This window comes from Bufo bufo, chromosome 1, assembly GCF_905171765.1.
Source record: "Bufo bufo chromosome 1, aBufBuf1.1, whole genome shotgun sequence".
In the NCBI taxonomy this organism is placed as follows: domain Eukaryota; kingdom Metazoa; phylum Chordata; class Amphibia; order Anura; family Bufonidae; genus Bufo; species Bufo bufo.
Genome location: NC_053389.1, coordinates 11,308,262 through 11,329,976, shown reverse-complemented (window position 1 = coordinate 11,329,976; position 21,715 = coordinate 11,308,262). Strand labels below are relative to the sequence as shown.

The window sequence follows — 21,715 nt, the reverse complement described above, 5'->3', positions numbered from 1 at the left end:
TTTTTGTGATGTAGGTAGACCAAAAAATTCTTTTTTAGCACAGTTTTTACTTTAGGGGTAGATCACATTATATTTTTATAGAGCAGGTTGATACAGACACGGTGATAAAGAATATGTCTATATTTTATTTTATTTCGGTTTTAAACAATAAAAGCATTTTTGGGGCAGTTGTCATATATAGGGGCTCTTTTTTTGCTGGATGAGGTGACTTTGGTATTATTTTGGGCCACATATGACTTTTTTATCACTGAGGTGAGGTGGGCAAAATTGCAATTCCATCATATATATTTTTTTTTATGGCATTAACCATGCGGGAAAAGTGACATGATCTTTTTATAGATCAGGTTGTCACGGACGCAGCGATACCAAACAGGCAGGACCTGTCAGGCTCAAAGATACCATGGGAAGCCGGAGTGGCTGTGAAGGCGTCCGGTTGACATGGTAACCACAGAAGCACGGCGACCCAATGGAGAGGGAGCTCCTCCCTCTGTTAACCCCTTCCTACAGGGGTCTCTATGGGCAACGGCATGGGAGGGGTTAAACGGCCGACATCTGTGCCTGCACCGATGACGGCCGTAGCAGCAAAGTGTCAAGTGTATAATACAACTGACACTCTGCCGTGGTCCGGTCATCCTGAATATGATTTGGGGAGCGCTGGAATATACTGGGGGATCGGGCACATGGGGAGCTGCAGAGGAGGGTGGGGATCATATATACATGTAACAAGGTTCTGATCCCCACAGTCATGAACTGTGGGGATAAGAACCATTCAGCCGGCATTACTATGCTCCGATTGGCTAGTCTGGGATCTCAGCACTGCCATCATGTCTGTAGACATGGTGACAGTTTAATGCCACGACGAACCTGTACGTCATGGAGGCTTATTGCAGTGCAGTCCATGATGTACAGGTATGTCATAGTTGCTTAAGGGGTTAAGCCACTGCGCAGTGATCTTTAGAGCTCCCTCCCACTGAAAACAACAGGAATCAGACACCATGCGGCTGCCGGTGGCATTTTATGAACTGGCCCTTAAACAGGCGACTCTAAAGCCTTGGTAAGGACACGCACTGCATCTTCAGCAATTTCTTTAAGGAAGCCAGAGAGCATCCAGTAAGTGGTACCAAACGAGATGCCCCCTGCTGCCATGGTACCAAACACTGGGATAGTGCTAGCAGCATACTCAACTACCATAAGACCCCCTGCTGCCCCTCTGGCTAGCAAATTGGCGACCAGCTCTTTGTTTATCTCTTGTATGACTAAGGGGGACTTGATCACTGATTTCAACTCGCTGACGTCTTTACCAAACCTGTTGGCCAACTTTTTTAGAGAGGGCTCATCCAAGCCAAAAGCTTTCCGGTAGTTTATCATGGCTTTCACCAAGATTCCTATGTCACAGGCTACAGACAGGCCTGGGATCGGGACTGCAGCCACTGCACCAGAAAGAGTAGCCAACTTCCAGATGTCCTTCCTCAGAGCCTCACGCTTCTTTTGAAGAATAGGCAGAGAAATGGTAGGTAGAGAGATCAGGAATACGTGTCTCTTATGTTTCGGAAGCTCCTTTTCTAGAGTGTCCTGCATTTCTAGGAAGTCGTACTTGTCCAGATCCAGGCATGAGAGGAGAAAAACTTGAGGCTCGATTATTCCTCCTTCTTTGAGACTTTGAATGCAGTAATCTCGAATTTCATTAAGTATGTTCTGCTCATTGTATGTCTTCTTCCTTCGTTTCTGGGAGGCCAGTAAGTCGGAATCGACTTTGGATCTCACAAAGTAGAATTTCTTGTCCATAGCCTGAATCGCCTTCGCCAGGAGTATGTCATTTTGCTTGAAGCGTTCTGATGACATGATGATAAAAAAGTCGTATCGACTGAACTCGACAGACTGAAGATAATTTTCGGCTTCGAAATTTGGAGTTCCTATTCCTGGAAGATCCCAAACAGTCACGTTAGGATACTGCAGGTGAGGGTATGGCATGGGCTCATTGGTTGTCTCCACCACACCAGTTCTGGCAGAGCCTTCTTCTTCATCATCCATCCCACGAATAGCATTGACAAAAGTGGACTTTCCTGTTCCCGATTCTCCTGTGATGGCAATGTTTAATGGGGCATTTTCAATTTCCTTAAGGGACTCACTGAGTTTCTCGGTTGCTTTGCAGAGGTCCCCATCTTCTAAAGCAGAGTTAATTTCTTGCACTTCCTCTTCGGTAATGATGTCAAAAGAAGAATCCATTTTCACTTATTGGCCTGAAAAATAGTAAGAAAGTATTGGTGAGAACAGAACTTTACCTTAATTCACTAAAATCATTTTTTTTATCACTGCATAGTTAGAAGTGATGACCAGGTACGATTGGACTTGTGCTCCATAAGATTGGTCCCCAACTTTTTTTACACCTAGGACCAGTTTTATGCAAGACAATTTTCCCAGGGACCGGGGGGTGTTGGGGGGGGGGGGGGTTCTGGGGCGGGGCTTATGGGGTCGGTGGGGCACCCATTCACAGTAGTTAATAACCCCTTTCAGCAGCAGTCCCCCTTCACTGTAGATATTCCCCCCTTTCAGCAGCAGTCCCCCTTCACTGTAGTTATTCCCCCCTTTCAGCAGCAGTCCCCCTTCACTCTAGTTATTCCCCCCTTTCAGCACAGTCCCCCTTCACAGATGACCAGACAGTAGGTGTACCTCGGATGGACCTGCGCACTAGCGCTCCTCAGAGTCTGTTCCCGACTTATGTTCCCGCGCCTGCAAAAAACAGAATTGACTGGCTCACGCAATGCAGGCAGCGCTGGACATGTGAGTGTGACGTCATGTGATCCGGATGTGACATCGAGGCCTGCTAATTGATACTTATAGAGCCCGCACCCGCCAATAACTGCAAAAAAGGAGGACTTCTGGCAGTCCGTCCTGGCCTGGTGCTGGACGGAGGCACAGGAGTCTAAAAACCGGACGTCTGGCCACCCTAATTGCCGCGGCCCAGCAAACAATCTTCCAGGGCCCGGTCCTGGGCCGCAACCCGGCGGTTGGGGACCGCTGCTCCAGAATATAGGATGAGTGTGTGCTCTTCATGATCAGGCAGACTTCAATACCAAATTGTTTTTGGAGAATAATAACATTTTGGTTGAATGATGTTTATGAAAATACACTGCTCAAAAAAATAAAGGGAACACAAAAATAACACATCCTAGATCTGAATTAATTAATTATTCTTCTGAAATACTTTGTTCTTTACATAGTTGAATGTGCTGACAACAAAATCACACAAAAATTAAAAAATGGAAATCAAATTTTTCAACCCATGGAGGTCTGGATTTGGAGTCACACTCAAAATTAAAGTGGAAAAACACACTACAGGCTGATCCAACTTTGATGTTATGTCCTTAAAACAAGTCAAAATGAGGCTCAGTAGTGTGTGTGGCCTCCACGTGCCTGTATGACCTCCCTACAACGCCTGTGCATGCTCCTGATGAGGTGGCGGACGGTCTCCTGAGGGATCTCCTCCCAGACCTGGACTAAAGCATCTGCCAACTCCTGGACAGTCTGTGGTGCAACGTGACGTTGGTGGATAGAGAGAGACATGATGTCCCAGATGTGCTCAATTGGATTCAGGTCTGGGGAACGGGCAGGCCAGTCCATAGCATCAATGCCTTCATCTTGCAGGAACTGCTGACACACTCCAGCCACATGAGGTCTAGCATTGTCTTGCATTAGGAGGAACCCAGGGCCAACCGCACCAGCATATGATCTCACAAGGGGTCTGAGGATCTCATCTCGGTACCTAATGGCAGTCAGGCTACCTCTGGCGAGCACATGGAGGGCTGTGCGGCCCTCCAAAGAAATGCCACCCCACACCATTACTGAGCCAATGCCAAACCGGTCATGCTGGAGGATGTTGCAGGCAGCAGAACATTCTCCACGGCGTCTCCAGACTCTGTCACGTCTGTCACATGTGCTCAGTGTGAACCTGCTTTCATCTGTGAAGAGCACAGGGCGCCAATGGCGAATTTGCCAATCTTGGTGTTCTCTGGCAAATGCCAAATGACCTGCACGGTGTTGGGCTGTAAGCACAACCCCCACCTGTGGACGTCGGGCCCTCATATCACCCTCATGGAGTCTGTTTATGACCGTTTGAGTAGACACATGCACATTTCTGGCCTGCTGGAGGTCATTTTGCAGGGCTCTGGCAGTGCTCCTCCTGTTCCTTCTTGCAAAAAGGCGGAGATAGCGGTCCTGCTGCTGGGTTGTTGCCCTCCTACGGCCTCCACCACGTCTCCTGATGTACTGGCCTGTCTCCTGATAGCGCCTCCATGCTCTGGACACTACGCTGACAGACACAGCAAACCTTCTTGCCACAGCTCGCATTGATGTGCCATCCTGGATAAGCTGCACTACCTGAGCCACTTGTGTGGGTTGTAGACTCCGTCTCATGCTACCACTAGAGTAAAAGCACCGCCAGCATTCAAAAGTGACCAAAACATCAGCCAGGAAGCATAGGAACTGAGAAGTGTCTGTGGTCACCACCTGCAGAACCACTCCTTTATTGGGGGTGTCTAGCTAATTGCCTATAATTTCCACCTGTTGTCTATCCCATTTGCAAAACAGCCTGTGAAATTGATTTTCACTCAGTGTTGCTTCTTAAGTGGACAGTTTGATTTCACAGAAGTGTGATTGACTTGGAGTTACATTGTGTTGTTTAAGTGTTCCCTTTATTTTTTTGAGCAGTGTATATTGATGACCATGTCTGAATAGTGATGACCTGACCACTGGACCACAGGGATCTCTAGTATTCATGGAAGGGATTTCTCTACCCCTGCATTCACACTGCATTTTGGAGTGTACTTCGGAGGTAGAGTTACCAGAAGTATACCTCCGACATATATATCTGCAGCTGCATAGGTTTCACAATTCCGTGTGGTATGCTGTTTTTACTGGATGTCTGTGTATGGAATTGTGCAGTAAACTGTGTTATTTCAAACTGCAAAAAGAAAAAGTATAACGATATACCACCCTAACAGAGTTCAGATGTAGATGCGTTTGGCCCTCATTGGGTGAATGTCAGGATATATTTGACATATACACAGGGAGCTTTTCGAGTGCATATAGCAAACGGCATTGCAAAGCACAGTGTGAAAGCACACTAACACAGCTTTGTCCCTGACTGGGCACTGCTATTGCAACCAAGGCCTCATTAAAGAGGCCCTCTCACCCCTCCTGACATACCTGTTTTAATAGCTTTATGCATTTCCCATGTAATAACAATTCTGGAGCATCTATTCTTATGACTCTATATTGTGCCATTCCTTTATTATTCCTGCTAGAAGTAATGAATGAATTTCTGGCAGTCTGCAGTAAGGGTACAAAGGAGTGGTAACAAGTTGGGGGGTGTACCTGCACAGTCCAAAAATGGCAGCACTGATTAGATAGAGTTAGTCTGTGCAGGTACACACCCCCAACTGTTTTGTGTTGGAGGGTCTCCCTGCTCCGTTGGTTCTGGGTTTACTGTGGTTAAGCAGGCATAATCCAACCATCGATTGGCAAGCTAGACAGATTCAGGATTGGGGTGATTATTGCGTTGACAATTGTCTCAATACATCTTTTTCTGCTTTAACTGCTAAAACATTGTCCTTTTTTATATCTGATTTTTCCTATGTTTTTTCTGAAAGTGGATGCCAGGACTTAGCTCCGGAAATAAGGTTGATAGGACAATCATATTCCTGTTGCGGAGGTAAGTTCCCCAAATTTAGGTTGTATAACCTTTCTTGACCGGAAAGAACGGCCATGAGAGAGTATATTACCGAGAGTTTGGCTAAATGACACATAAGACCTTCCAAATCTCCAGTGGCTTCAGGGTTTTTCTTTGTTAAAAAAAGGACGGAGGTCTTCGGCCATGTCTGGATTTCTGTGAGCTCAATCGGATTACTATCTGTGATCCTTACCCCCTTCCTTTGATTCCTGATTTGATTAAATAGATTGTTGATGCCAAGGTGTTCTCCAAGTTGGATCTAAGGGGGGCATATAATCTGGTCTGGATCAAGGTAGGGGAGGAATGGAAGACAGCTTTTAATACCCCAGAGGGTCACTTTGACAACCTGGTCATGTCTTTTGGGTTGACCAATGCTCCTGCGTTTTTCCAGCATTTTGTGAATTACATTTTTCATCACCTTGTGGGGAGGTTTGTTGTCATGTATTTGGATGACATAATAATTTATTCTCCAGACATGGAGACTCATCAGGATCACGTTAGACAGGTGTTACAGATCCTAAGAGATAATAAATTGTACGCAAAATTAAGGAAGTGTGTTTATGCTGTACATGAGATGCAATTCTTGAGCTGAGGAAAAGGACAAGTGTACCCCCAAACGGGAACAAAAAGCTTTCCAAAACGTAGAAATAAACTGGGTTCCCCGATCCGAAACAACATCGGAAGGGACCCCGTGAAGCTTCACGATTTCACTGATGAATATCTGAGCAAGAGTCTTAGCATTAGGTAGTGCGGGTAACGCAATAAAGTGTACCATTTTGCTAAACCTGTCCACTACTACCAATATAACTGTTTTACCCGCAGACAAAGGTAAGTCAGTGATGAAATCCATTGACAGATGTGTCCATGGTCTATTGGGAATGACAAGTGGCAATAAAAACCCTGCGGGACGGTTATGAGAGACTTTCGCGCGTGCACAAGTAGAACAAGTAGACACAAAATCCATTACATCCTGACGCAACCTTGGCCACCAAAAACGACGAGACAATAGCTCCAAGGTTGCTTTACTACCCGGGTGCCCAGCAAGTGCCGAATTATGATGTTCCTTTAACGGTACAAACAATTTCTCTGAGGAGTAAGAGACCGGGGCGTCCCCCTGGGCCTCTAACACCTTCCCCTCCAGAACAGAGTGTACAGCCGAGACAACCACTCCTCTTTGTAAAATGGGTACCGGATCACCCACATTACCCCCTCCAGGGAAACTACGAGATAAAGCATCTGCCTTGGTATTTTTTGCCCCAGGACGATAGGTGATGAAAAAGTTAAACCTGGTAAAAAATAGCGACCACCTAGCTTGTCTAGGGGTGAGACGCTTAGCTGATTTGAGGTACAGAAGGTTTTTGTGGTCCGTAATCACCCTGACGGGGTGGATTGCCCCCTCTAAAAAGTGATGCCATTCTTCAAACGCTAGTTTAATAGCTAATAGTTCCCTATTGCCAATATCATAGTTCTTCTCTGCTGCAGATAGTTTTTTAGAAAAGAAAGCGCAAGAATGCCATTTGCCAGGAGACGGACCCTGAGACAGTACAGCCCCCACTCCCACCTCTGACGCATCTACTTCAACAATAAAAGGCTGGGAGACATCCGGTTGGATTAGTACAGGTGCCGAGGTAAAGCTCTCTTTTAGAGAGAAAAATGAAATTTTAGCGGCGTCAGACCATTTAAAAAAATCAGTCCCCTTCCTAGTCATGTCAGTAAGGGGTTTGACAATCACCGAATAATTTTTAATGAACTTTCTATAGAAATTTGCGAAACCCAAGAACCGTTGCAGTGCTTTAAGGTTCTCAGGAAGATCCCAATCTAAAATTGCCTGGACCTTCCTAGGATCCATACGGAAACCTGAAGCAGATAATAGATATCCCAGGAACTGTATTTCCTGAACGGCGAAGACACACTTTTCCTTTTTCGCATATAATTTATTCGTCCGTAGGACCTGCAGTACCTGGCTGACATGTACCTCATGTGTTTTCAGATCAGACGAATAAATTAAAATATCCTCTAGGTAAATCACCACAAACCTGCCGATAAGATGACTAAAAATGTCATTAACAAAATGTTGTAAGACAGCAGGAGCATTGGTCAGACCGAAAGGCATGACTAGATTTTCATAATGCCCCACAGGGGTGTTAAAAGCTGTCTTCCACTCATCCCCTTCCTTGATACGAATCAGATTGCAGGCCCCCCTAAGATCAAGTTTGGAGAACCACCTAGCACCCGCAATCTGATTAAACAGGTCAGGAATGAGAGGAAGAGGGTATGGGTCTCGGATGGTTATCCGGTTTAGTTCGCGGAAATCTAGGCAAGGACGCAGGCCCCATCTTTCTTTTTAACAAAGAAAAACCCTGCAGCCACGGGTGATGAAGAGGGTCTGATGTGTCCCTTAGCCAGACTCTCAAAGATATAATCTTTCATGGCTTGTCTCTCGGGACCCGAAAGATTATATAACCTGGTCTTGGGTAATTTTGCCCCGGGAATCAGGTTAACCGGGCAATCATAAGGACGGTGAGGTGGTAACTTCTGACAACCCTTTTCAGAAAACACGTCCTCAAAGTCCGAAACAAATGTAAGTAGAGTAGCTATGGAGGCGACTAAGCAATTGCTATTTAAGCAATTTTCTCTGCAATGCTCACTCCACTCCAATATCTCCCTGGCCTGCCAATCCACCACCGGATTGTGCGCTACCAACCAGGGAAGACCCAATACCACAGGAGTGGGAAGCCCCTCCAGAACATAACATGATAGACACTCGTTATGGTGGTCCCCTACCCGAAGGTGTAAGTTATGGACAATGTGAGTGAGGTTTCTCTGAGACAGAGGAGCAGAATCAATAGCGAATATGGGAATAGGTCTCTGTCTCGTACAGAGAGACAAACCTATAGTGCGGGCAAAATGGACATCTATCAAATTTACCCCTGCTCCACTGTCTAGAAAGAAAGAAATAGTCTCCGTCTTAACACCAAAAACAACAACCGCTGGCAACACAAATTGAGATGTTCGTATGGAGCAAACGTATACCCCCCGGCTGACATCCTCCACACAGCCTGGGGTTAGTAGTTCTGACGGTCTTTTGTTTTTGAGAAAGGAAGGACAGACTTAATGAAATGACCCCTCCCCCCACAGAAAAAACAAACCCCACGCCTACAGCGAGCCTCAGGAGGACGGACCTGATGAGTAGTTCCTCCTAGCTGCATAGGCTCGTCTAAGTCCGTACAGACTAACTGCTGCTTCGGAGGGGTTACCAATTGCTCAGGATTTTTCAATCTGTCCCTAAGACGTCTATCTATTCTGATAGAAAGGGACATAACAGCATCCAGGGAAAAGGGGGTTTCATACAGCGCAAGCGCATCCTTAACCCTTTCGGATAACCCAGAGCAGAACTGACTCCTGAGAGCTGGGTCGTTCCACTGGGTATCCGTAGCCCACCTACGAAACTCTCAGCAATACTCCTCTGTTGGCCTCTCTCCCTGTAGGAGTCTCCGTAATTTAGACTCAGCCAGTGCGACTCGATCAGGGTCATCATATATTAGACCCAAGGCCCCCAAAAATTCATCCACTGATCGGAGAGCCTGGGAATCAGTGGGTAAAGAGAACGCCCAGGATTGCGGGTCCCCCTGAAGCAGGGAAATAGCAATCCCCACCCACTGTTCTTCATTACCAGAGGAGTAAGGGCGCAGCTTAAAATATAACTTACAGGCCTCACGGAACGTCACAAATTTGTCCCTTCCCCCAGAAAATCTGTCAGGAAGAACAACCTTGGGTTCCGCAGCAACCTGGTTACCCATAGCAACCGCTGGGCTTGCGGTCTGTTGCAACTGCTGCTGTTGCTGGAGTACTGACGCCTTCAATCCTGCCACCTCCAAAGACAGGCCTTGAAGCTGCTTTGTCAAAGCAGCAACAGGATCCATACTGGATTCTAAATAGGTAGAAAGAAAAACATAATATTTTTTTTTCTTTCTACCTACGCAAAAATAAGGGCCAGATATAATGTCATGACCGGAGTGCCGATCACATAGGTGACGCAAAGGGAGGGAAATGGGAAGGCCCTGTCCAAGGGAGAGGGAAAGGTGGTGACCCCTAACTCACCTTGAGAGTGGCACCTGACTGCCATGACGTCCCTAGACGGGTTTCTCACCCGTACGCCGATCACGTGCCTAAACCCTGGCTTTCCCTGAGATGAGCCCTACGTAGTGAATAGGGCGGTGGGAACACTAGTCCGCACCACTAACACTAAAGGGAAACACCAAGGAGAGGACAGACAATACAGACAAACATATAATCCCAGGTGGGCGACAACAGCGGACAACAAAAGCCCAACAGGGATCCGGAGGGTAACGCTCTGGAACAACAACCAGGAATCACAGCTACACAGCTCCAGTGGGTCAGTATAGAAGTCCAGGCAGGAAGCTCTATATCTGGCAACCAGAGAAGTGGGAGATGGGAATATAAGGAGGTTGGGATTGCTGGACAAGAAACAGCTGAGGAGGAGAAGCTACGGATCCCTGAGTGAGCCAAAAAGGATTGCAAGGCAAACCCAGAAAGCTACCATTAAGAAACAGCACTATCTTTCGACATAGAGCGCGCAGCCATCCGCTGCGACTTCCTGACCCCGGGTATAACGGAGTCAGACGTGGCTCTTGACACCCTCGTGACAGGCTTAGGGAGATGCACCAGAGTCTTGCCCCTCTGGGAAATAGTTTGTTCCATCAGAATTGTGTCACAAGGTGTTTGAGGAACATCACTGTACAGTTCTTATGGGACACCTTGGGAGCCACTGCCGACCTCATCTCTCCTAGATTCTGGTGGCCGGGGTTGCGTAAGTGTGTTGAGTACTATGTGTCTGCCTGTAGTATCTGTGCACGCTCTAAGGTGACACATACTCGACCTTCTGGATCTCTACTTCCATTGCCCATCCCGTCCAGACCATGGACTCACTTGTCTATGGATTTTATTACTGATCTGTTTTATTAAAATGGTGCGCTTTATAGCATTGCCTGGTCTACCTAATGCTAAAGCACTTGCGCAAGTGTTTGTTGACAACATTGTGAAACTTCATGGCATTCCCTCTGATGTGGTCTCGAATCGTAGGACTCAGTTTGTGTCCAGATTCTGGAAGGCTTTCTGTACTCGGCTGGGGGTGCAACTGTCTTTTTCTTCTGCTTTCATCCTCAGACGAATAGACAGACGGAGTGCACTAATCAGACTCTGGAGACTTACTTAAGATGTTTTGTCTCTGAGAACCAGGAGGAATGGTCCTCGTTTTTGTCTTTGGCCGAGTTTGTCATAAACAATAGTAGACAGGAGTCCACGGGTAAATCGCCGTTTTTTGGGGCATATGGGTTTTACCCGCAATTTGGCACATTCTCTGGTTCGGATACTTCCAGTATCCCTGAGGAGGAACGTTTTTCGCCATCATTGTGTTCTATTTGGCAGAAAATTCAAAATAACTTGATGAATATGGGCAACAAGTATAAACGTGTGGCTGACAGGATACGTATGAATGGTCCGGACCTAAGTATGGGTGATTTTGTGTGGCTGTCCACAAGAAATATTAAGTTGAAGGTTCCTTCTTGGAAGTTGGGTCCAAGGTTTTTTGTGTGGCTGTCCACAAGAAATATTAAGTTGAAGGTTCCTTCTTGGAAGTTGGGTCCAAGGTTTATTGGTCCATATAAGATCACTGCCATTATTAAACCTGTAGTTTTTCTTCTTGAACTTCCTCAGACTCTGAAAAATTCTTTGTTGAAGACATACAGTATGTTGAACCTTTGGAGTTGTCCCCCTTGCACCGGCTCCTGTAATGGTGGACGGCAGTTTGGAATTCCAGATCGCCAAGATTATTGACTCTCAAGTTCTCCCTAGATCTCTTCAGTATCTTGTTCACTGGAAGGGTTATGGACCAGAGGAGAGGATGTGGGTACTGGAATCTGACGTGGATGCCAGTCGTTTGGTAAAAGCCTTTCACAGGTCTCATCCAGATAAGGTTGGTCCTGGGTGCCCAGAGGTCACCCGTAGAAGGGGGGTATTGTCACGGATGTTCCCACGACAGTTGGCAGGAGATCTGTGAGACTGGCAACACGTGGTTTGATCTGACATGTTTTGCTTTTGGATCAAATGACGTCTGTGTTGTTTCTGGTGCTTCCCACACCTTCTTTCCCCAGGTGTTGCTATTGTGGTCATTTAACCTTCTCTATTTATTGTTGTTTCTCCCACTATGCTATGCGGTTTATAGCTTCTGTTGGACTTGTGGTTAGCTTTTGTTTGGTTCTCGGCTGAGTTCCTGGTGCTACCAAAGCTTCATTGAAGAGAAATGTTTCCTTTCCCTTTTGTATTTTGTTTATATAGATATGTGTGTGTTGCCTTTCCCTGTTGTTTGTCATTAGGCCTGAGGGAGACTCTGCTCGTCCTTCCCTTTGGAGGAACAGGTGGACTTAGTCCTGACCAGGGTCCTATAGGGTGAGATAGGATTCTAGGTATCCTATGTATGAACTTGCCTACCTTTGGGGCCTGTTCATACTGGTAGTCTGTCAGGACTGGAGTTAGGGTTTTCTCTAGGAGGTGTCCATCTTCCTTCCCTAGTTTCCAGGCTTTATTCCGGTATCCCCTTTCCCTCCTATGCTCGGTGTGGTGTTTTTATCCCACACACGAGTGTGACAGTCACAGAGCGGTGAGATGGCAATCGCATGAAGAGTCAACACAGTGGCCCAGTTACAGAGTGGTGAGTTGGCAACCGCATGAAAAGTCAACACAGTGGCCCAGATACAATATGGGAAAGGTGGCAAATGCATGAGGAGTCAACACAGTGGCCCAGTCACAGAGTAGTGAGGTGGCAACCGCTTGAGGAGTCAACATAGTGGCCCAGTCACAGAGTGGTGAGGCGGCAACTGCATGAGGAGTCAGCATAGTGTCCCAGTCACAGAGTGGTGAGGGTGGAAAAAGCATGAGAAGTCAACATAGTGGTCAGTCACAGAGTTGTGAGTTGGCAAACGCATGAGGAGTCACCATAGTGGCCCAGTCACAGAGTGGTGAGGTGTCAACTGCATGAGGAGTCAACATAGTGGCCCAGTCATAGAGTGGTGAGGGTGGCAAACGCATGAGGAGTCAACACAGTGGTCAGTCACAAAGTTGTGAGGTGGCAAACGCATGAGGAATCAACATAGTGGTCAATCACAAAGTTGTGAGGTGGCAAACGCATGAGGAATCAACACAGTGGCCCAGTCACAGAGTGGTGAGGTGGCAACCGCTTGAGATGTCAACATAGTGGCCCTGTCACAGAGTGGTGAAGTGGCAAACGCATGAGGAGTCAACACAGTAGTCAGTCACAGAGTGGCGAGGGTGGCAAATGCATGATGAGTCAACACTGTCATGCTACACATACATGGTTTGCCTTTTCATTATGTGTGTCCCTTCTTTCTTCCCCTAGCTTCTGCTCTCTCTCTTGTCTCCTCCCCTCTTCTTCATTCTGGCTTCACCCCTCATCTCAGCTACTTGCTCTGTTAGCTGCTCACAGTATGATTTTTTGACCTATCCATTTGTTCATCAGTGTATGATCTGCACAGTTTGGAATAAACTTCTTCACGATCTACAAGGTGTCGTTTGGATCGAGGCACTGTCAGCCAATTCACCTAAGGTTACGGTTATCGCCATCTCAGCAGAACTGTAAGTTCAGAGATCACATTGTAATGCTTAGACTGGAGAGGCAGAACAGTCAAAAAATTAGTGAAGGGATCTTACAAGATCTGCAAAATATCTTTCAAGGGATCCTTGCTAGCTATGCATGTATAGTGGGATGTATATGGACACTGGAATATAGCTGAATATATGTACAAGCCTGTATACTCCAGCCAGCAAGTAAATCTCAGCATAAGATTCATCAGTTTTCTGCACAGATTATTGAAGAAACTGTTCATGCAACTGTTATTTAATCAGCTCCTAGACTGCCTGTATTGTCACATGCATTCTGCCTGAAAGTCAATCTAAGCTCTGTATGCAATCAAAACTAACTTTGCAGCAGCCATTGCTAAACTTCTCTCTGACTCCCCCTCCCACTGGTTGCCTAGCAAACCCTCTCCCAGAGCCAAAAAGATTGATACATTTCTATGCAAACACATACCTTGTGATTTAACCCTCTGCTTGTTATCACAATGCAGCAGCAAGGCAATGTACAATCTGAGGAACCTAATACACAGCAAGAACCTGAACTTCCAACAGCTCAGGAGTCAGATCCTCAAGGCCACATAAAACAAAAACGTTTAGTGAAGCCAACCTGGAAAGTCCAAGAGAACTATTAGGCTGACAAAGAAGAACTGCTGCAGAACATCAGCCACTCATGGTCTAAAACTATTGAATGCATGTCAGCTCTGTCTCAACCAACGCATAAGGTATTGCACCTAGAGGGCGCTGTTAAGCAGTTGAATGCTGCCTAAGAACTACCAAAGACTGTCTGCTAAATATGCTGATCTCTTAAAGCGGTACAACACAGAAAATTCCTTAAAAGAATTACAGGAATTGAATGAGCTCAATCTTGAAAGAGACGATCTAGTAATACAAACAAGGACAAAAACAGATGTAAAAATCGCACATCTCCATGAATCTAGATCCCATCTCTCCACAACTTCTAAGTGCTCCACACGATTTTCCAAATCCTTAAGATCAACATCTTCTACTCTCAGCCAACGACTCATCAAAGCCCGCGCTGATGCAGAAGCTTCTAAAATCCAGGAAGTTTTCGCCCAAGAGAAAGCAAAAATGGAAGCTGAGGCTGCACAGAAGAAAGCGGAAATGGAAGCTGAGGCTGCACAGAAGAAAGCGGAAATGGAAGCTGAGGCTTCACGGAAGAGAGCAGAAATAGAAGTCATAAAAAACAATGTGAGCACGCCAAAGACATGGCAAGACTAAGAATCTTAGAGCAGGCTGTAAGTGACAATGAAAGAGGTGTCAGTAGCCATCACTCTGTTATATATGAGTGTCATCACAGACCTCATCAAAACTCCATCACTCTGTCATAGCAGCCAAAGAACTCAACCAAGGTGTTGTCTCTACATCTATTACACCTTCTCAAGTGGCAGAAACGGGTAAGAATAGAAATGACCTACCACACTATCGCACTAACCTGCCACCCTCTTACCAATCCACTATTATACGGCTACAAACGAACACACCTTTGGACCGTACACCAGCTCCAGTGTTAAACGCCTCAGCACCATCTTATGTTCCCAAGTCACTCAACGTCAATGTACCAGCTACTGCAACTAACTTTGTTCCGTCTGCAATTGTATACCCAAAGTCTGAAAACACAGACATGTCTCAGTTTGCCAAGTACATCCTTCGCAGAGAACTCACTAGGACGGGCCTTACCATGTTTGATGACAAACCTGAAAATTACCGAGGCTGGAAATTCACCTTTAAAGCAACAATCAGTGAATTAGATATCACTGTTGCAGAAGAATTGGATCTACTCATCAGGTGGCTAGGTCCTCAGTCAGCTGAACGTATCAAAAGACTTAAAGGAAACCTGTCACCTGAAAAACGCATATTAAACCGACCACAGTACCTTACAGTATCCCCCAGTGTGTTGCTAATCATATTTTTTTTTGCTCTTCACGTTTCTTCATACTTGTTAAAAACGTTGTTTTAATGTCGGTTGGCGCTGTCTCCGAGTCAGGCTTGAAGTCAAGGGGGCAGTGGCCTCCTTGCTTCAAGTAAAGCTAAGCCCGCCCCTTACCCCTCCTCTACAATTAGATGGACATGCTGCCGGGATCGCGCTATTCTAGCGCATGCGCGGTATGCTGCCTGTTACAGTGCAATCCTCACTAACCCGCCTACATTTTGCTGACTGTGGATGCTCCTGACAGTTTGATTGTGTGCGCGCCCGGCCGTCACGCTGTAACAGGCAGCGTACCGCGCATGCACTTGAAGAGTGCGATCCCGGCAGCATGTCCATCTAATTGTAGAGGAGGAGTAAGGGGCGGGCTTAGCTTTACTTAAATCAAGGAGGCCGCTGCCCCCTTGACTTCAAGCCTGACTCGCAGACAGCGCCAACCGACATTAAAACAATGTTTTTAATAAGTATGAAGAAACGCAAAGAGCAAAAAAAATTATGATTAGCAACACACTGGGGGATACTGTAAGGTACTGTGGTAGGTTTAATATGCGTTTTTCAGGTGACAGGTTCCCTTTTAATACCGTTTACATTTCCAATCCTGCTGCAGGTCTCGACGCTGCTTGGGACAGACTTGAACGTAGCTTTGGCAGCTCTGAGGCCATCGAAGATGCCTTACTTAAAAGGTTGCAAGGCTTCCCAAGGATTAAAGTTAAGACAATCTAAAGCTTCAAGAACTTATTGATCTTCTACTAGAGCTTCAACTAGCTAAGGCTGAAACCCACCTACCCGGTCTTAGTTACCTTGACACCCCTCATGGCATCAACCCTATTGTCCTTAAGCTACCATATGGCATCCAAGAAAAATGGGTTAGTCAAGGATCTACTTGGAGTAGCCTTTCCTCCCTTTTCCTACTTCTGTACCTTCATAAAGGAAATTGCAGACTCTAAGAATGACCCAAGTTTCTTCTACGGTGACTGTAACCTTCTTAGTCCACCTTATCAGGACTTGCAAACATGCGCATAACCACAGGGGTCCAGTGTCAGTGAAAAGGACTGATGTTCAACCTGCACCTGCTACGGTTCTTCCGAAGACTGGACAAAACAAGAAACTTGAGGATCTGAATTGCCAATGTCCCATACATAACAAGCCACACCCACTTAAGAAGTGCATCGGTATCAGAAAGAAACCTCTACAGGAACGCAAGGAACTTTTAACGGAATTTGGAGTTTGTTTAAGATGCTCAGCTTCCACAGAACACCTGGCAAAAGCCTGTAAGGCCATCATTAAGTGCATAGAATGCGGTAGCGACAACGACGTTCGAGCCCTTCATCTGTACCAACACAGCACTACTCCATCCACTGACATTCCCCCCAGGGCAAAGCTTGGCGGGGAGCACGCTGAACAAACAGCAACCTTCACCCCAGTGTTCTCAACATGCACTGAAGTCTGTGGGGAAGGACTTTGTGGGAAATCCTGCGCTAAGATATGCTTGGTTCGCGTATACGCAAAGAGAAAACCTGAAAGAGCCGTAAGACTGTATACCATTCTCAACGACCACAGTAACCGATCTCTCGCAAGTACAAGGTTCTTTGATCTCTTAGGAATAGCAGGAGACCTTGTAGTTACTCCTCTCAATGGCAACTTGGAAATTCTCTTGCCTACTATCATTGAGTGTAATCAGATCCCAACTAACAAGGATGAGAGCCCCACTCCTGAAGCTGTCTTGCACCATACTCACTTGAAAGACATAGCTAATCAAATACCAGCCTTTGATGAGAATGCTGATATCCTGTTGCTATTCGGAAGAGACATCCTAAGGGTGCACAAGGTGCGCCATCACATCAACGTCCCACATTATGCACCTTACGCCCAGTGTCTGGATCTAGGCTGGGTCATTATTTGCAATGTCTGTCGTACCAACGCCAGGAAACCTTTCTCGGTTTCTTCCTTTAAAACTCATGTCCTTCCCAATGGACGCACTACTTGCTTTGCAAGACAACAACATCACTATAGTGTGAAAGAAAGACTGTGTTTCAAAGGTACGCCAGAGCGCATCATACTCGATGATAGGAAAGCATTTATCTTTCGGGATGACAATATTGGTAACACAGTGTTTGAAGTAACCACAAAAGACAATGAGTTAGCAGCCACAGTGACAAGACAAGACAAGGAATTCTTGAGAACCAGGAGTAAAGAGTTCTATCAAGATGATTCTAACAGCTGGGTGGCGCCGCTACCATTCCGCACTCCAAGGAAGAGAATTCCAAATAATAGACAACATGCAGATTCACGGTTCATCTCTTTAGAGCGCAACCTGAACCGGAAACCGGAGATGAAGAAACATTTTGTCGACTTTATGAAGAAGGTGTTTGAGAGAGATCATGCTGAACCTGAACCCCCTCTTATACAAAGAGAAGAATACTGGTACCTACCGTGTTTTTGTGTCTATCATCCTCGTAAGCCTGACCAAATTAGAGTGGTCTTTGACTCAAGCGCTCGCCATGAGGGCGTTTCTCTCAATGACAATCTTATCTCTGGACCCAATCTGAACAACAAGCTTTTGGGAGTCCTACTCCGCTTTATACAAGAGCCAATTGCCATTATGGCCGACATTCAACAAATGTTTCATTGTTTCATCTTCTGTGAAGATAACAGAAACTTCCTCAGGTTCCGATGGTATCGCAATATTGATGTCAACAACGAGGTCATAGACTATTGGATGAAAGTTCACGTGTTCGGCAATAGCCCTTCCCCAGCAGTTGCCATTTATGAACTGAGAAAAACTGCCCAAGAAGGCCAACAGGAGTTCGGGACGGATGCACGTCAGTTTGTGGAAAGGAACTTCTACGTGGATGATGGTCTTAAGTCCCTACCTACGGAAGAAGAGGCCATTGACCTTCTCACCAGAACCCAGAACATGCTCACCACTGCCAACCTCAGACTACACAAAATCATCTCCAACAGCAATAAGGTAATTGGAGCATTTCCTTCCGATGATCATGCTGTCAGTGCCAAGGAATTCCAACCAGAGTCTGACTTTTCCCTCACACAACACAGCCTTGGATTGCTGTAGGATGTTAAGCAAGACACGTTCACATTTCAAACATCAGCTTGCGACAAGCCCTTCACAAAAAGTGGAGTACTGTCTGCAGTGAACAGTATCTACGACCCTTTGAGATTCATAGCACCCTTTACTATTCAGGGTAAGATATTACTCAGGCAACTCACTACAGAGAACACTGACTGGGATACCCCTTTACCCAAGGAGAAACAACAAAGGTGGGAATCCTGGAAGCAGTCCCTCCAGGCATTGGAAAGAGTCATCATCCAATGTGTCCAACATGAAGTATATTCTCAAGAGATCCACAACTTGTCAAAAGGACTCAACCTATCCAAGGATAGCCCTCTATACTAGTTGAATCCTATAATTGATCAGAATAAACTACTTCGTGTTGGCGGTCGCATTGCAAGGTCTACCGCGATTAGCGAGGAGCGGAATCCTCTCATCGTTCCAGGCCGTCACCACGTTACTGCTCTTATAGTCAGACATTACCATGAGCAAGTTCAACACCAAGGCCGGCACTTCACCGAAGGCGCAATGAGGTCTGCTGGTTTCTGGATAATCGGGATGAAAAGATGTATATCCTCCATACTCCATAAATGTGTCAAGTGCCAAAGACTAAGAGGAAAGCATCTAAATCAACAAATGGCAGAGCTACCAACAGACAGATTGGTACCGAACCACCCTTTACCAATGTCGGTATTGACGTTTTCAGCCCATGGACCATAGTTACACGTAAGACCTGTGGCGGAGTCGTTAATAATAAACGTTGGGCCGTGCTGTTCACTCGTTTGAGCATTCGTGCTGTGCACATTGAAGTTATAGAAACTATGGACTCTTCTTGCTTCATTAATGCCTTCAGAAGATGTGTTTCCATACGTGGACCTGTTAAGTTAATTTGATCCGACTGCGGAACAAACTTTACAGGAAGTGTAAGTGGAAATTCAACCCGCCTCATTCTTCTCACATGGGAGGTTCTTGGGAACGCATGATCGGGGTTTCGAGAAAAATCCTGGACTCTATGCTGCTGGATCACAAATCTCAGCTTATACATGAAGTCTTGGTCACCTTCCTTGCCGAGGTGTCTGCCATAATCAATGCTAGACCTCTGGTTCCTGTTTCCACAGACTCAGAGCCTCCAGTATTGTTAACTCCATCTACCCTTCTAACTCAAAAGATCAGAATAGCTAGTATTCCTCCTTAAGACTTTGATTTTACCAATGTTTACAAACACCAATGGAAACGAGTTCAACATCTTGCTAATGCATTTTGGAGCCGTTGGAAGATGGAGTACCTTTGCAACCTTCAAAGTCGCAGAAAATGGCAAGTAAGCAAACCCAACCTGCAAGTTGGAGACATTGTTCTCTTCAAGGATAAGGACGTTCATCGTAATAATTGGCCTATGGGTCTTATCACAAAGACTATTCCAAGTAACGATGGCAAGGTACGGAAAGCAGAAGTCAAGGTAATGAAAGAAGGTTCTGCTAGACACTACTTCAGACCCATAAACGAGCTAGTACTGCTTCTGCCTAGACAGGAAGATGAACTCCTCACACCAGATTGATACAAAGGGAGGTAAGAAGGACTGGTGCTGTTGCTGCCTTCCCCTCTAAAGATGGACTCACGGAACTTTCTACTTCCTACCGTTCCCCTCTGAAGACGGACCTTCAAGGCAACTTGTTAAAGGGAGGTAAGAAGAACTAGTGCTGTTGCTACCTTCCCCTCTGAAGATGGACTCACAGAACTTTCTACTTCCTACCGTTCCACATTTCAAGAGCTTTTTTCAAGTATTGTAGTAATGTTTTCTTGTTTATGTTCCTTTGTTCTCTTTGTTGCAGGTGTTTCAGTAGAAAAACATCTATATTTCATGGACTTGAACAAGGTTATTATTGTTATAAATGTTATTAGAAATCATAGATTTCGACGGGGAGTGTCATGTTACACTTTCTTTCTTCCCCTATCTTCTGCTCTCTCTCTTGTCTCCTCCCCTCTTCTTCATTCTGGCTTCACCCCTCATCTCGGCTACTTGCTCCTGTTAGCTGCTCACAGCATGATTTTTTGACCTATGCATTTGTTCATCGGTGTATGATCTGCACAGTTTGGAATAAACTTCTTCGCGATCTACAAGGTGTTATTTGGATCGAGTCACTGTCAGCCAATTCACCTAAGGTTACGGTTATCGCCATCTCACCAGAACTGAGAGATCACATTGTAATGCTTAGACTGGAGAGGCAGAACAAACACAGTGGGCCAGATACAGTATGGGAAAGGTGGCAAAAGTATGAGGAGTCAACACAGTGGCCCAGTCACAGAGTGGTGAGGTGGCAACCGCTTGAGGAGTCAACATAGTGGCCCAGTCACAGAGTGGTGAAGTGGCAAACGCATGAGGAGTCAACACAGTGGTCAGTCACAGAGTGGTGTGGGTGGCAATTGCATGAGGAGTCAACACAGTGGCCCAGTCACAGGGTGGGGGCAACAGTAGTGGCAGTAACAGCACAAGATGGTGGGTGGCAGTAGGAGAACATGGCAGCAGAGGCAGCAGGTGTTTGGCATCAGGCGGGTGGCAGCATCCGAATAGTGGCTGAAGCAAGTGGCCAGAAGAAACGTGTCTCTTTTCACATAGTTTGGGTGTGACACCCAGAATGATCTAGTCTGATGCATCAGGCACTGGCGTGTGGAAATCCTGGCTGATACACGCCTGATTCATCTTCACAAAGGTCAGTCTCTTTACATTTTGGGTGGAAAGGCGAGTTCTCCTTGGGGTAACTATGCTTTCTGCCGCATTAAACATCCGCTCTGATGCCACACTACTGGCTGGGCAAGAAAGCATTTCGAAGGGCAACTCGGCCAGTTGCAGCTACAAATAAAGTTTGGCTGCACAGTAATCCAGAGGATCTTGAATGTTGGGTGGCAGGGTGCAGTCCAAGTATGCCACCACCTGCAGGTTCAGGTTCTGCTCCTTGTCTTGCTGCTGCTGCTGGTAGGTGGTTTCTATACTAGGCGGGTGAAGAAAACTGCTCATTAAAGACTCCAGACTTAAATTGCTGCTGATGGAGCTGGTGTTGCTCCTGTCCACCCTACCCCCCCTCCAGCAGCCATGGCAGTGGAACGTGAGGGCAGGGCCCCCCCGGTCAGACCTTCATAAGGATGGGCGATGGCGCACATAGGCAATGGCCAAGTGACTACATAGGATGTCTCAATAGTAGTTCAGTTCATCCTCCGTTGGATTAGTGTACAAAGAGGAGGAGGAGCAGGAGCATTAGTACCAGTAGATGATGGGAAGGAAACACGGCTCCCTTCTGCTAAGGTG

General features: G+C 46.2%; 1 protein-coding gene across 7 annotated transcripts in view; it reads right to left on the bottom strand.

Annotated features, from left to right (window-relative positions):
- Positions 1-250: 250 nt before the first annotated feature.
- LOC120991489 (interferon-inducible GTPase 5-like) overlaps positions 251-21,715 on the bottom strand; it is a 166,317-nt gene continuing 144,852 nt past the window's right edge. For 5 of the 7 annotated variants that reach the window (XM_040420311.1, XM_040420300.1, XM_040420306.1 and 2 more), the window contains exon 4: positions 251-2,211. In XM_040420311.1, the coding sequence (XP_040276245.1) occupies positions 1,030-2,211 (1,182 nt within the window). In that variant the 3' untranslated portion in view covers positions 251-1,029. Of the gene's footprint in view, positions 2,241-21,715 lie in introns of all 7 variants that reach the window. The other 2 variants (XM_040420328.1, XM_040420324.1) reach the window with 1 other exon arrangement.